Source organism: Phoenix dactylifera, unplaced genomic scaffold, assembly GCF_009389715.1.
Source record: "Phoenix dactylifera cultivar Barhee BC4 unplaced genomic scaffold, palm_55x_up_171113_PBpolish2nd_filt_p 000112F, whole genome shotgun sequence".
NCBI classification, from domain to species: Eukaryota; Viridiplantae; Streptophyta; class Magnoliopsida; order Arecales; family Arecaceae; genus Phoenix; species Phoenix dactylifera.
The window spans coordinates 977,501-993,664 of NW_024067684.1; the positions used below are offsets into that span (position 1 = coordinate 977,501).

The window sequence follows — 16,164 nt, forward strand, 5'->3', positions numbered from 1 at the left end:
TTTCTTGACCTACTATTGGCCAAACTACCTGGGCACTGGGTCCAATATGAGTAGGATCACTTAGCCATGCTTCATAATTAGAAAAACGGGCGCCATGGAAGTACATACCTCTCATTCAATTAGGAAATACAATACTTTGGAGTTGAAGAGAAATATCCAAATAACATATCTTATTTTTTTCAATAATCCATATTTGTAGCCATGAATCTATATTTGTAGCAATGAAATAATATTGTTCCTTCCTGATATGATATATGATCAATTACAAATATCTATGATCTGTCTTATATAGGAGTAGGTCGTTACATTCATTAAGAAATATTGATGATGTTGGTTGTTTTGATTATGATGCTGTTTGTTTTGAATTTGGCAAGAAATATAATATAAAATTATATTTTGTTTGGCAGGGATAAAATTGAATAGTTTGATTGTTAAGAAAGAGGATTTGGACTAGTCATGTTAGTATTGCCAGTCTCCATGGGTTTTCATGGGAGACTTCAACATCATCAAATCCTAAAATGAAAAGGAGGTCATCGCATTCCCTTCTCGACCATAAACTGGTCCATAAACTGGTCCCACTAGCTGGGTATTTGACCACTCGGCCGATCCTAACCAGCACTCCGGGACCGAAAACCACCTTCTTTGCATTCTCCGATGCCGACTGGGCTGGCTGTCCCGATAGCAGACGGTCCACCTAAAAAAAATGGGAATGATTGTTGGACCATCAAAATTAGATTGCGATAATCAAAGTGCCATGAAACTTCGCATGATGGGTCAGCGAGGAAATGGGAACAGCGGCTTAAGCCATTAGGTGTAGGCGCTTTCCAGAGGTGGAAGATTCTAGTTCTTCCTACCTCGCTCGGTTTAATGAATGTAGGTAGAAAGAGCTTCGGGCTGGACCTGGCCCCCCAAAAAAACTGGGGAAGATCGACCAATCCTCGCATTATCATCGGCCTTTGCTCTTGCTGCTCTTCCTGACCTGACCTTTCTTGTACAAAAGAGGAAATCTCCTAAAGTCAAGCCAGAGAAATTTCGAATCCAGGCCACAGGGAGAGCAGTACAGTAAGTTCTTCTATGTGGGCGACTAAAGAAGGGCCGCAGCTCTCAAAGAAGCCTTGTCATGGGTTGAATCGTGATATTTTGGTTTGCCTCCATAGGCCAAAGCGTGGGTATTATGGATTTGCTAGTCATGGGCCGAATTGTGAGATTTTGCTTTGCCACCACGGGCCGAAGCGTAGATATTATGATTTGCCGCCACAGGCCGAAGCATGATCATAGATAGTCCAAATTGGAAAGATAATTATTGATTGAAAATCTAGATGGTAAGAGAAGATAAGATATATGAAACCACTGTTGAACAAAAGTTTTAGATTGATTATACATTTGAAATATTTTTTTGAATGAGATATATATTTGATGACGTATATTTATGTGTGCATATCTATATGGATTTATTTGAGCTATGTTGAATAGTTAGTTTGAAGTTTTATGATTTTTGCCTACATTTTGTTATGGTTTGTTGATAATCTTTATTTTAAATTTACTTTATCTATATTGGTGTAAGTGTGGGAGATTCTTACTGGGTTGTAAAGCTCACACCACCTTTTTCCTTTCTTTTTCAAAGGTATAGGATGCTCAATGCTTGGCTGCTTGGCTATAGTTAGGATCATGGGTGAAAGGATGAATAGATAAAGCATCATTGATACCAGTTGGATGATTGAATTTTATAAATTGTACAAATTTTATTATTTGATAATATGTAATATTTCATTATGAATAACGATCATTATTTTTCAGTTATGTTGAGGTTGTGATGAACTTTAGGCGTTACATATTCTTTGGGGCCTTGCCCTAGAGAGTATGCAGCCATGTCACGCGGCCGACCCAGAAGACGGGTTCGGAGTGTGACAACTTTTATCATAAATGCTCAATTCATAGTTAGGCATTGCAACAGACATATGCAACTGTAATTTGTTAGCTTTACATAATGGAATAAAAATGAATGCAAAATGACATTCTACTGCACTGCCATGCACATGAGCAGTTGACTTGATGAATCAAATTGACAGATTGGTTGTAATTATTATGTAGTGCAGATTAAATGTTAGCACTAGTTTATACTGATGTGGGTCATTTATTATGTAATGCAGCATTAATTTGTTAATACCTGTCAATATTTGGTGTTTTTTCCTCTCTTTATCTGGCATCATATAGAATCATTCATTATTAATAAACACCTCCAACAGAGAGAGAAATGCAGTTTTGGGAGTGGGCGAGAGGGTTTTAACGTTGTACACATTTGCCACTATTTGTTTTTTCTAAGGGATAACCAACTACATTGATTTCTTTCAAATTCATTGTGATTTGATTTATAAAATAGCTAAATTTCCTTTTTTCCTTGTCTTTTTTATCTCTCCTTCTCCATCCCGTTTGCTTCTTCTCTCAACATCTCTCCATTTTGCTATGTGGATGTGTGTATCACTGTTGTAAAAGGATGATGAGCCTCCAATCATCCTGCCCAGCAAATCTATCTTTTGGAAACCATAATATATCATTCCACACTTATGCTTGTAGATGGTGATGCCATAAATGCTGTACTCTAGGAAGCATATCAGTAAGGAGCTATCTGCTCATATAGTGGATTTATATATGAAATTTTATATGCAGGCTGGAATGGGTGGGGGCACTGGAACTGGTGGTGCTCCTGTAATTGCAGGGATTGCAAAGTCAATGGGCATCTTGACAGTAGGTATTGTGACAACTCCATTTTCATTTGAAGGGCGGAAACGAGCAGTTCAGGCACAGGAAGGAATTGCATCTTTGAGAAACAATGTTGACACCCTTATTGTCATCCCAAATGACAAGTTGTTGACTGCTGTTTCACCAAATACTCCTGTGACAGAAGCATTTAACTTGGCTGATGATATTCTTCGACAAGGTGTACGTGGCATTTCTGATATCATCACGGTAAGAGATTTTTAGCAATCCCTTTCTATGATTACAGTAAGACCTGCATCGAAAATACCTACTCTATGAATTAGTTTTAGAGTGGATTTGCATGGAAACCATGATCTAACCCCTCATGTGCATCAGTTCTTCTCTATTCAAGAATAATTCTGAATGTTTGAATGTTGTAGCTAGTACGAAACTCCTATTGGTGTCACAATTTGCTTTCTTTTCCTCTAAACCTGTGGACATAATAATCAGTTACTGTATTGGTACACTTATAAGTTTATATAAGTGAATGTCAATTCACTGCATCATGCTTCTTTTACTTCTTTCATATGCACAAGCACCAAGTAAGTTCTAATGTTCAAGATTTTTTATTTAATATCAGATGTTAGAAAACAGAAAGTTTTTGAACGAAAATGATATTTAACATGCCATATTAACCCAACTATTCCATGTTTTCCTTTCTCCTGATTAGTTATTGATAGTCACCTTTCATTTAACTTTAGGTTTAACTTCAAACTGATATAAATAAATTAGTTTTGCAAGAACCAGCTAATAATGAAAAGAACCAGCTTGCATAATCAAAATCTAAAATAGTTTTTACAACCTTTACATTTATTGATTTTTGTGTTCTACAATTTATTTTTGTTGAATTGTTGATCAATTTCTGTGAATCTTGCGCTCTATGATCATTATTCATTTTACTTCTTTCACTTTAAGCTATTCTAAATTATTCAGTTTTGATAATTTTAAGAAACATGTCACAATTGATACACTAGTCAAATCCTCAAACAACATTCCTGCTTCCACAATGTCATTTAAACCCAATCACTGTAAAAGCTGCTGTCCTTCCATCCTGTTTTCTCTTCCTCTCATTCTACTGTTGGCTTTTAAGGTCTCACCCTTATTAGCAGGAAACATCCATCTTTGATGTGCTGCTTCTTTCCAAATCTCTTCGGAAATTTGTCTCTGTACCTCCTTCCTTAGTATTCCATATTCTAATTTTTTTTTGAGAGACCTGCCTTGCTTACCTGCATCTTCTGCACCCGCTCTCACTTCTGGTAACTGATGTCTTTCCAACAAATAAACAATCTGCAAAGAGTTTATTTTAGTTAGCTTTCTTTTATCTGACTATACAAAGTAACTTGAAGTTAACATATGATGGTGTCTGTTTGATATGTTTTATTAATTGCAGGTTCCTGGTTTGGTCAATGTTGATTTTGCTGATGTTCGAGCAATCATGGCTGATGCAGGTTCATCTCTAATGGGTATAGGAACTGCTACAGGTAATGCTGAGAAACCATGTTTTTCTATGAACCACAGAATATTGGTGATTACATTTTAACCTTGGATCAAGCCTCCCAATTCTGTTCTGAATGTTGCCCAATTCATCTAGTTTACCTTGAACAACTAGAATAGGCGTCACATACTGATTTATGATTTCACATGAGCTTGCAAACAGAATAGAATTATCTTGAAAGGTTTTACAGCCATGGATATAGATACTGTTGAAACAGGATGGTACAATCTATACCAAGGTTCGCCGGACCGATCGTACCGGCGTACCGGTGAGCACCGGCACCGGTACGGTTCTGGTTCAGTACCGGCTTGGAACCGGCTCTGTGGCATTTAATGCCCCCACGCGGGCTGGCAGCCCGCGTGGGCACGGTGCCCTGCATGGGGAACTGCGCTCGAGAGCGATTCCCTGCTGGGGAATCGCATGCGGGCGCGGTTCCTGCGTGGGGAATCGCGCGCGGGTGCATGTTCTCCGCTCGCGCATCCGCGCGCGTTTCCCAAAAAAAATACGTCCGTGCGGACACGCGGACGCGTTAAATGCCACAGAGTGGCTTTAAATGCCAGCCTGTGGCATTAAGAGGCCCACGCGGGCTCCATCCGCGTGGGCGCTCTTCTCCGCGCACGGGGCGCGCTGCCCTACGCGCGGGCGCTCTTCCCCGCGCGCCCACGCGCGGGGAAAGAGTGGCTTGGACCGGTGCGAACCGGCCCGGTTCACGCCGGTACAAGCCGGTACCGGTGCGAACCGGCAATCGATTCCGACCCAGTTTGGGTCGGAACCGTTTTTATATGCTGTACCGTACCGGTGCCCGTCGGCACCGGTTCGGTACAGGCTGAACCGATCGGTTTCGGCCGGTTCAGCATATCTTGATCTATACAATATGATTCCAATGCAAAAAAATAAAATGGACATACTGGCCATCCAATAGCATTGAGATGGGTGTCAGGTAATGAAAAAAAGCGAAAATGGGACATATTGGACATTCTGATCAATGCCGACTGGTACCAAGGCTGGTATGGCTGGTCGATCGGGTCAAGCAATTTTTTTTATTTCTTTAAGGCCCAATATTTACACCACATCCAAAATGATGACTACGATCCATATACCAATTAACAACAAGCCTCAGTAGTACAAACTAAGTAGTAGTAATAGTAGTAGTAGGTCTTTAAAAGAGACATCTTGTGTAGGCCAAATAAAAGAATCTAGAATGATATCAACCTTCAATCAAGTATCAAGGTACAGATTGAGAACTCGGTCAGTAGATCGAAGTACTCATTCAATATGCCAAAGTTGTACTTAGTTAGCAAGTCAAGTTGTACTCGGCCAGCAAGCCAAAGTTGTACTTGGTTAGCAGGTCAAAAGTACATGGTCAGCAAGCCGAGCAATACTACAAGGATACCAACTTTAGATCAAGTATTGAGAAGCAAGTTGAAATACTAAAAATTCAAGCCGAATCACTAGTGGTGTAGGCCAAAACACCACGGTGCAAATTGATTACTTAGGGTATAAACCAAGGGGTCAAGAGCTAGCAGCTTAGGCTGAGGTTTTTAGTGGAGCGGAACCCAGAAAATGGCTATGCAGCGGTTACCACTATTCAGAACGTGGGAGTGGTAGCACTACCTAGAATATAGCAGCGAGAGGGAGGTAACTGCCATGCATACCAGTCAAGGTTCGCCGGACCGACCTTACCGGCGTACCGGTGAGCACCGGCATCAGTTCGGTACCGGTTCCAACCGGTACCGAACCGGAGACTCGCGCATCCATGACCGCGCATACGGACGTCAAAAAGAAAAAAGAAAAAAAAAACAACGCGTCCGCGGATGCGTCAAATGGCATTAAATGGCCCACGGGGGCTGGCAGCCCGCGTGGGCGCGCTACCCCGCGCGGGGAACTGTGCGTGGGAGCGATTTCCTGCTGGGGAATCGGCCGCAGCGCGGTTCGCGCATTCGCGCACAATTTCCCCCCCCCCCCCCAAAAAAAAAGCCCGCGTCCGTGCGGACGCGTTAAATGCTCTGTGGCATTTAGTGGCCCACGTGGGCTCCAGCCGCGTAGGCGCTCTTCCCCGCGCGTGGGCGCACTGGGTTCGCACCGGTACAAGTACGAAACCAATCGATTCCGACCCAAACTGGGTCGGAACCGTTTTTATAGGTTGTACTGTACCGGTGCCTGTCGGCACCGATTTGGTACAGACTGCACCGTTTTTATAGGTTGTACTGTACTAGTGCCTGTCGGCACCAGTTTGGTACAGGTTGAACCGACTGGTTCCGGTCGGTTCAGCATACCTTGATACCAGTAGTTGTCTATATGGCGTAAACTAGTAAGGACAAGTGTCAAAATTGAGTAGTGGCATTTATCTTACCACCATGCAAAACTAGGGGTGCAAATAGGTCGAGTCAGGTCTTGAATGACCTCGACCCGATCCGGTTTCTTGTTCGGGTCCTAATTTTGGACCCAGACTCAACCCAATTGAAAATCGGGTCTGGTCGGGTCCACGGCTACAATTTTTTATCCAATGGGTCATTCGGGTTGGATCGGGTCGGGTCCATGTATAACCCGGACCCGACCCAAAAAATTTGGATCCGGGTCGGGGTCGGGTCCGGGTCCGGATTGGGTCGGATCTGCCACATTTCTTTATTATTAGCCTCTCCCCCGCCTTACCCGCCCCCTTAAATCCTTCTCGCTGACCAAATCAAGACTACCCCCCGTCCTCCCTTCAAGAAAACCCTTCCCCTCCGGTCCTCTTCACCAATCTCCAGTCCAGGAGTCTTCTCGAGCTCGCCCCCCGTTGCGGTCGTCGTCATCGCGCGTGGTTGCCGCCCCATGCTTCCTTCATCGGAGGAGTAGAGCGGACTAGGAGTCTCTGCCTTTCCCGCCTTTCCAACCATTTAGTCTTCATTGCCCTACGAAAGCAGAAGAGAAAAAATATTATTTTTTTTTAAAAAAAGATGAAGATCAACATTAGGGAGCACCAGATCATCTCCTCATTGTCGTCGTCAGAGAGCGAGGTAGAGGAGGAAGAAGTGGTGGTGACCGAGGAGCCCCCAGTAACGTGGGGGACGGCGAGCAGCATGGGCGGCGGCGGCGGCGGATAGAAGAAGCTACTAATGAAGAAGCAGTCGATGCGGGAGACGAGGAGGGAGGCCAAGTGGGAGAAGCGAAGGTGGCAGATCCTGCGCCGCAGGCGGATGATGGAAGGCGAAGGGGACAAGGAGTCGTCACCTATCAACCGTGATGGCGGGAGGCTGAGCGCGAGGGTTAGGAGCCCGACGGACAAGGATTGGGACAAACTTATGGGTTCCATCGAGGTGGGGTTTGGCTTCAACGAGGAAGATGGGGGTCATCATCTTTGCGACACACTATCCGCCCTCGACCTTTACTTCGCCATCAACCGCCAACAAGGGAGGGATCGAGCGACGACGAGGAGGACCAAAGAGAGAGAGGGGGGAGGAGAAGGGAAGGCAAAGAGAGGGTGGGGAGTGGGGAGGCATCCCATCATCATTAAGGGCGACATGACATTCCGCCATGGGGAGTGGGGGAGGTTGTACCACTCCTCCCACCTCTTTTTACTTTTCTATTTTTATCTTATTTTTTTAGAAATTTCGTAGACTGTGGGTGGTGGGTCTGTAGGTTGCGGGTCTAAACGTGTAATTCGGGTTCGGGTCGGATCGGGTCAGGTCGAGTCGTTGGATAAACGATCCACAATTGACCAAAAAAAATGGGTCGGGTCAGGTCCGAGTTGGGTCGAGATTCAGTAAACCCAGACCCGATATGAAAAATAAAACGGGTCCAATTTTAGGACCCGACCTGGCCTCACGGGTCTAAAAATTCAGGTCGGGTTGGGTCGGGTCTAAGCGGGTTGGGTCGGGTCGGATCACGGGTCAACCTGACCTATTTGCAGCCTTATGCAAAACATTGGAGTGCTAGCACCAACCAGAATATAGTAGTAGTGGAAGGAGGTAACTCCTTGCATGGCAATAGCAGCCCATGCAGCACAAATTAACAAAGAGAAGTCCTAGCAGTTAATAGAAGCCATTTATAAGTATTAAGTTGTATGATAACAGTACACGCTATCATCCCAAGAGTTGGTATGGTATGGGTTAGTACAGTTATGTTCTTGGAAAAAACTGGTACCAACATTGGTACCAATACTTTGATCCTTATCTATAGCTGCTTGTGATATATTGTTTTGTTGAGGAACAATTTAGGAGTTTTCTTCTATATACTTTTCTCTCCTATCAAGAGACAAGTGTGGTTTATGTGCTCACTCGTGTCTTAGTATTTTCCGTGGGAAATGACGTCAGCTGTCAAAAGTTTAAATTTTGAAGGCAGGTTGTCATATTTTTGGCATATCTAATGATATTTAGGTCTTAGCTGGAGTTATGTGGAGAGGACATCTGCTAGCACTGATAGATTGTCTTTTATTGCAAATACGTTTGAATTTGCTCACATTACTAAATAATAATTTAAGCAACTTTTGAGCCAAGTAAGGTTCTTTTGAGCTTTATAAAGATCCTTGTTTTTCTTAGAACACATGGATTAATCTAGGTAAATGTTTTGTATTTCCTTTTCTTTCATGCGTTATGCTTGTCTTTTTGTATATATTATGATGGATGTGATGTTGGTAGGATGAGGTTCCATCACAATGCAATATGTGATTATTTCACTAAGGTTTTTAACAGTTATCTGTTTCTGCAGTCACTTTTTCCTCTCTTGAAGAGGCATAGTAGAAAAAGGATATGCAAAAAAATCATGATGATGAAACAACATTACTAGAAGATTGAAACTGTATTGAATATTTGCATAAACATTATAATGGGCTAAATAACATAAACCATAATAATAACTGTGTAGCCATGTATATATAAATAACATACGACAATAACATCTTTAAGATTGGGAATGTGATTGACACATGTAGTTGAAGAACTTAAAATTTGAATTGAGATAGAGATCTACTGGAGTGGATTGTAGGTAAACAGATATGACAATTTATTTCCTTGACCTTTCTTAGCCTTTTTTAAAATGGAAATACAATATTTTTTGATGTGTCTGTGTATGTTAATTGCTTTCCAATAATCAACATATATGATTTTTTTAACAAAAATACATGCAAGAAAGGATATTTTCTGGTTATTATTTTTGATGCTTTCTGAAGATAAAAAAAAAATTACTTCACTCTATTTTATCCATGCACGTCATTTAATTTACTTAGATGCTTTGCAATATGACTTGGATGTTTTAAGGACATACCTGATAACTCTCTGTAATTATCTGAATTTTAGTTTGGTGAATTTTTCCAAAATTATGTTGCCTTCTATATGACTGTTTCTTTGGGGTCTTCTGGCATCATTTGCAGGTAAAACAAGGGCAAGGGATGCTGCATTAAATGCCATTCACTCACCATTACTAGATATCGGTATTGAAAGGGCAACAGGAATTGTATGGAATATTACTGGAGGAAATGATCTGACACTGTATGAGGTAGGAAGTATCTGCTACTTATATACCATTAGATATTCTCTATAGCATTTGATTATACCCTGTTTAGCAGTAAATATATCACATGGTGCAGTAAGACCTCTGTAATGTCTATTTGATCCTCGTATTGCTTTAGCATTTGATAATATGTGATGCATATTTGTAGTAATTCTTGCTGTTTTTGTCCTAGCAGCAAGGACACTGGATTTGGTTCTCATAAGGTCAGAAAGTATAGACAAAAATGATTTATGATGTTGATGCAATGTTGTTGATAGAGCATCTCCACGTGCCACTGACCTAGCATTAGTAAATTAGTCAACTGCCTGACTTGTTTAATAAGTACATTTTCAAGATAATGTATCATAAGTAAGCAATCGTCATTGAAGGATAGATATGCTTGTCTGGAAACTTAGATGCATCAACTTTCTGTTTGTAAGTTGGACTGGTATTTTCAAGTACCAATTCATGCATTTATTTTTCTATAGGGAATCAATACTTCCTAAGTTCAGATTTAAAATATGGTACTAAAATCTTTCATCTATGCAACTTTTATTATTAGCATACTGCAATATTCACCTCTTTTCTCTATCGGTGAAGAATTGAAGTTCTGTTATGTCTATGAATCATAATGTGTTCATATGATTATTTCTTGATTGTCAATAAGCTAACTAATGAGAGATTGTTGGTATGTCCTTTATTCAGCAAATAGAGTAGCAGGCTGCTGCTTCCTTGAAAATGGGGACAAGCCAAAATGATTGCAGAGGGTAAAACCAAAACAAAATACAAAATCATTAAATATGGCTTGATGTCTTCAAGGAAATATAGACATGAAAATGGGGAACTGCAAAGAAGCATGCAAGAAGACAGACAACACAAAAAAAAAACCCCAACCACCTACATCTCGGCAAGAAAATATCATCAGGGCAAAGAGGTATCGTATGCCTATTGTGTGACTGGTACATGGACCAGTCACCATTAAGATTGTTTGCCTTGTGTTGCTCCCCCTCCTTTGTGCTTGTGTGCATGCTTGCTTAGACACACATATGCCTGCATGCACAGTGCACTTGTGCATGCCATGCATGCATGCATGTGTGCGCTTTGTTTTTCTTCTTTACTTCACCATAGAAGCCCAAGCAAGAGTGTTATGATGACTACAATAAGATAAGCAAGGCTTTCTAGGGGCTGGACAATAATGATAAGCTTGTTATAATCACCATAATAAGGAATGGGCATTTATGTTCCTCTAGAAGGCTAGAAGGCAAGTGTTGTAGTTGTTTCTTTTGATTGCTCTTGCAGCCTTGCTATCCCAAGATGAATACATGCCATGGTTATGAGATGCCAGAAACAGAGAAGTTTCTGTAATAAGCCATCATTGCTTTCCAATATCCATGTGGAGTAAAGAATGCTATTTCTGGAATCTACAAAAAGTTTTGTTTCCGCAATTGTAGGTGCTTTTTCGCATAATTACCAAAATATTAACATATGTACATGTGGTTTTTTATTCAATTTGCTCACAGTTTTGATGGATGTGTTTCTTTACTCTTGATTTGTTTAATTTCTTAAGGTGAATGCTGCGGCAGAAGTGATTTATGACCTTGTCGATCCAGCTGCAAATTTAATATTTGGAGCCGTTATTGACCAGTCACTCAGTGGTCAAGTAAGTTGAAATTTCAGCAATGTAATCTGGCAGTTCAATAGTGCAAAGAACCTCTAATGCAAGCTTGATGTAGTTAAATCCCTCTTTATGTGTCGATTTTATCCACAATCAAAGAGATCTAGTAATAATTTTACCTCTGATGAGCTACCGTATGAACTTCTGTGCTTTACTTCCAAGCAACTAAATTCAAATCAGAACAAACATTAAGTTGGCAAGCCTTTGATTTTGATGCTTTCTGTTCAGGTTAGCATAACTTTGATTGCTACTGGATTTAAACGCCAGGAGGAGACCGAAGGCCGGTCTTTTCAGGTAAGCCCCTTGGCTATGTTTATCATGCAAATTCTGACATTAGTCCTACTATATTTCATCTGAGTTAGCTTTCTGATGTTGGAAAATGAAGGGAGCCCAGCTGAGTGGAGATAGCCTTGGCATAAACAGACGCCCATCATCTTCTCTTACTGAAGGGAGTATGGTGGAGATCCCTGAGTTTCTAAGAAAGAAAGGGCGTTCGCGTTATCCAAGAGCTTGACAGGTTCATGCTTGTGATGTATATGTATATATTATTTTCACTTTATGCTTTTTCTGGCTTCCTATGTCGCTCCTTATGGACGTTCAAAAGTTCTTGTGCCTTCATTAGCTTCACTTGCTTCTATATATTGAGTATATGTTAATTATTTTTCTTTGCGTACCCCCATTTCTCTTATCAAAACTTAATTAATTGAATGAAACACGTTCCATTAGTGCATGTGTGGACTTGTTCATTCCATCATTCTGCTTATTAATGAACAGTTTGTGCTTCCTTGGTAAACCTTCATTGCCATTTACTTTTATTTATAAAAAATGATACATCTGTATCTTAGTATAGGATGATTTTGTTTTGCTCAAAATTAATAACAAATAACATGGAAAGAAGGTGCCATGATCCCCAACTCAAACAGAAATATAGAGGTTATCCAATGTATGTGATGCATGTGTTCTTGATATTGTTATCATCTGTCAGAATAACGAGAAAAGTAATAACACTGGGTTCGAATCTGTTTGAACTATGTCATCGCGAACAATTTTTCATGGTAACACATCCTATTATCGACATAATGGAATTGGGTATTGTTCTTTGCAGTGATCTCTCTCCCTACCACCATAGGAATGGATCCAATAACAAAACATCAGTCTAGACATTTGCTTTCTTCTGCATCATAACAGGCTCAAATACTTGTAACATCTCTCTGGACTTTGTAGAACCTTCTCTAAGGGCAACTCTAAATAGGTGACTAATAGCTAGACCATGGTCGGCGGAACCGTCCCGAACCGGGTGGTTCGGAGAGTACCGAGTCGTACCGGCAGCAAATCGAGACGCATCCGGCAACCGAAATGAAATAAAAATCGACGGAGGGCGAGAAGAAGGAAAGAGAGGAAAAGAGAGAGAGCAAGCAGGGGAGCGAAGGAGAGGGAAAGGGAGAGGGAAAAGAAGGAAGAGCGGAGGCTGACGAGCACGTGGAGGAGGGGCTCCACTTCCAGTCCCCTGTTTCATTCGAAACAGGAGCCCCGGAGGGGGCCTCCTTTTAACTTTACGATTTTTAAGTGAAGTCGGCAAATGGCTTACCGACTTCACTTAAAAATTTCCAAATTTTTTTTCGACTTTACTTAAAAATTGCAAAAAAGGGGCTCCCTCCGAGGCTCCTATTTCGAATGAAATAAGGGACCAAAGGCAGTGCCCCTCCTTCGTAGCCCTTTGCGTGCTCCCCGGCCTCCACTGTCTCTTCGCCGGCCTCTACCACCCTCTTTCTCACTCCCTCTCTCTCCCTCTTCTCTCTCTCATTCTCCTTCTCTCCCGCCTTCTCTACTGTGTCAATTTGGACCCGGCACGGAGCGGTATCGGGGCGTATCGACTCGTGCTACCGGGCAACCAGTTTAGGCCCTGGTTCCAGCACAGCAGACTATGGGCTAGACAAAAGTTTCCTTTTTTGTTTTTTTTACTTTTGAGGAAAGAGTGTTAGGGATGCCTAACCCATAGGAAAGAAGGGGGTACAGGGAATAGAGTAGGGAACAACAGATAAGTGGGAAGGAGTTACAGTGACATTAGAGTTACAGGGTTAGGGGGAGGGGTTTGGTAGAATAGTTTGAACAACAAAAGCTTTAACTGAAGGAGATGACAGCTCTTGTGAAATAGTGGATTTGGAATGGTTTACCGAAGAGGCTGTTCCTACCCCAAATTATATATTCTGCATCTTTTTTCTGCTTCGATGTAGAAGTCCAAACATCTTTTGATTTTAATGCAGCTTGCTGGTGTTTTTGGTAACAGATAGATGGATGGTGATGATTATGTTCTCTGTTTCTAAAGATTATCAAACAACCCTCAGGGGATATTAGATGGTGTTTTCTTAATCTTTGTTTTACGTGGAAATTAGCATTGAGAGACAAAGCACTTCTGTTATTCTTAAAGATATGATCTTCATATGCTTATTTCAGACCATGCTAAGTTACATGATGCATCCACGAAGGGTTTCATAGCCCTACGTAACTAGAAGCAGACTTTTTCAATAAGTTGGGGGAGAAAAAAAGAAGATAAACCTGCAGAGGGAGCAAAAGCAATGGTTTCCATCAACTATGTGCTGATTGTGCTGGATTTCTTGTCACTTGTGCAGATCAAGCCATTTCTAGTCTAAGTGGAAGGTTATATGCTTTATCTACTTTGATGAGAAAGACCTTAGGACCTAAGTTAGATTGGTATTCTCTGTTGAGTTTTAAAATTGTAATACACTGCTCTTAGTGCTGCAATTGTATGCATTTCTGTTATTATACAAATTAGAAGGTTGAATATGAGCTGTTTGTAGTGGATCCAGTTGGTTTTAAATTGTTAAAACCATTTGAATACACTGCTCTTAGTGCTGCAATTGTATGCATTTCTGTTATTATACAAATTAGAAGGTTGAATATGAGCTGTTTGTAGTGGATCCAGTTGGTTTTAAATTGTTAAAACCATTTGAATACACTGCTCTTAGTGCTGCAATTGTATGCATTTCTGTTATTATACAAATTAGAAGGTTGAATATGAGCTGTTTGTAGTGGATCCGGTTGTTGTCCCAGGCTGGGCCCTTTTGTTTTCTTTTAATTGTATGTGAAATCTGTAAGGGTTTTGATAGCAAATTTTTATTGCGTTCAAAATAAAAGCAAGGACATAGTTGCAGTTTTGTGCAAATGCTATCGTCAACGCCAATTTCCATTTGATTTTTTTATGAATATGCAGAGATGAAGAAAGGAAAATAACAATAATGCAAAGCAGGCTCTTAACTTCTTGATTCAGTTTACAAAAATAACATGTATTTATAGAAAGAATCCTATGGCCATCAGAGTTAATTATCTTGAAAAAAAAAAGAGAGAAAGAAATAGTTTTTTTTTGTAAGAAATTTTTTTTTGGTTGGGGTTTGGGGAGGGGTGGGAGGTTTTGGGGGGTTGGGGTGGGATATTATAAGTTTTCTTTTGGACTCGTTTGGTTCGCGAGAAGTGGAGGACGGAAATTATGTTTAATAAAAAAATAAAAAAAAATCTTATATTTGGTTGCAGTTTTCAAAACCAAAAATAAGAAAATAGTATTTTTATAGAAATAAAATTTTTATATTTTATGGGAAAGAAAATTTTCTTTGGGATATGCAAAAGTCCAATTTCTATCGGCTGAGAATTAAAATTTTTTTTTTCAAAAATATTCTTAAATATTTAGATAGAATAAAATATGATTTTCAAATATTTTATATATATATTTAAAAAAATAGATACTTAACTAAACAGAAGCCATTCTGAAATATGCTATTTTTCTATGGTTAAAAATTACTTTCTAGACATTATATAATCAGGCATCAGCTTTTTAGAAAAAAAAAATTAGTATTTTTTTTTTTTTTTGCGAACTAAACTAGTTCTTTGTGTAATAGTTGATTTAGTGAAAACGTAGGGGAGGCAAAATTCCGTACCAAGATACAATGGGAACTTTACTGGTATTCTAGGCGCCCGTTCGGAAGCAGGATGGGCATAACGGGGATAATCGAACTTTATCCCCCGTGTTTTAATTTACATCAGCAGTTGGGAACTTTGTTTGCTGCTATGGTAAAAATGGGGTTATGATTGGGCTATTCTATGCAATAATTGTGATTATCCTGCTTAAGTGTTTGGATGCAGAATTAATGCGGGTTAAACGCTCCACTTAATCCCTAAAACTCCGCCTAGTTTTGTCCAGGGAGTTAACCAAAAGTTCGAGGTAAAGTTATTCCAGCCAACACCTGAAGCCTTTGAAGTTAACCGGGATAAAGCGGGGATAAAATCCCCTCTAACCCGTTTCCAAAACGCGGTTTGGGGGCGTTTGTCCTCCCCTGGGTTCCCTCGCTGCATAGAATTGACCCGGCTTCAGTAGCTCGTTTGTCCCCAGGGGAGTAGCATCAGCCCCCGTTTAGCTTTGGTCAAAAGCAGAGATTTGCTGTTGAATGGAAAGTCTCAGAGTTCCTCCATATTATGTCCATTCTTCTTTATTTTCTTTTCTGTCATCATGAGATCAAACCAATGGAATGTTAATTAACATGGCTTGATGATGAGTTATTTGCACTCAAAATATATATAAAGCTTGAAAATTCTTACCTGATCATGGCAATTATTAACAAAATCTTTGTACTGTTAACGAACTTTCTAATCTTGACAGTTGTTTCAGTCATTATACATCAAGCCTCAGCTTTGCAAAAAACATTCAGCTTGCCGTGTCTTCGGGTTCCATGCTTTCAAAGAAGGATGGTTGGAAGAA

The 16,164-nt window shown here is 40.5% G+C and overlaps 2 protein-coding genes across 8 annotated transcripts in view; one reads left to right on the top strand and one right to left on the bottom strand.

The window, feature by feature from the left end:
* The window catches only part of LOC120104799 (photosystem I P700 chlorophyll a apoprotein A1), a 15,769-nt gene extending 15,642 nt beyond the window's left edge, over positions 1-127 (bottom strand). Inside the window, exon 1 of the mRNA XM_039116582.1 lies at positions 1-127. This exon is cut by the window's left edge and continues 1,525 nt beyond it. Within this exon, the coding sequence (XP_038972510.1) occupies positions 1-115 (115 nt within the window). The 5' untranslated portion in view covers positions 116-127.
* The window catches only part of LOC103717997 (cell division protein FtsZ homolog 2-1, chloroplastic), a 23,668-nt gene extending 9,235 nt beyond the window's left edge, over positions 1-14,433 (top strand). For 4 of the 7 annotated variants that reach the window (XM_039116583.1, XM_039116585.1, XM_008806607.3 and 1 more), the window contains 7 exons: positions 2,668-2,967; positions 4,148-4,238; positions 9,603-9,727; positions 11,289-11,381; positions 11,625-11,690; positions 11,782-11,913; positions 13,851-14,433. In XM_039116583.1, the coding sequence (XP_038972511.1) occupies positions 2,668-2,967; positions 4,148-4,238; positions 9,603-9,727; positions 11,289-11,381; positions 11,625-11,690; positions 11,782-11,910 (804 nt within the window). In that variant the 3' untranslated portion in view covers positions 11,911-11,913; positions 13,851-14,433. Of the gene's footprint in view, positions 1-2,667; positions 2,968-4,147; positions 4,239-9,602; positions 9,728-11,288; positions 11,382-11,624; positions 11,691-11,781; positions 11,914-13,660 lie in introns of all 7 variants that reach the window. The other 3 variants (XR_605760.3, XM_026808810.2, XM_026808809.2) reach the window with 3 other exon arrangements.
* The last annotated feature ends 1,731 nt before the right edge of the window (positions 14,434-16,164 follow it).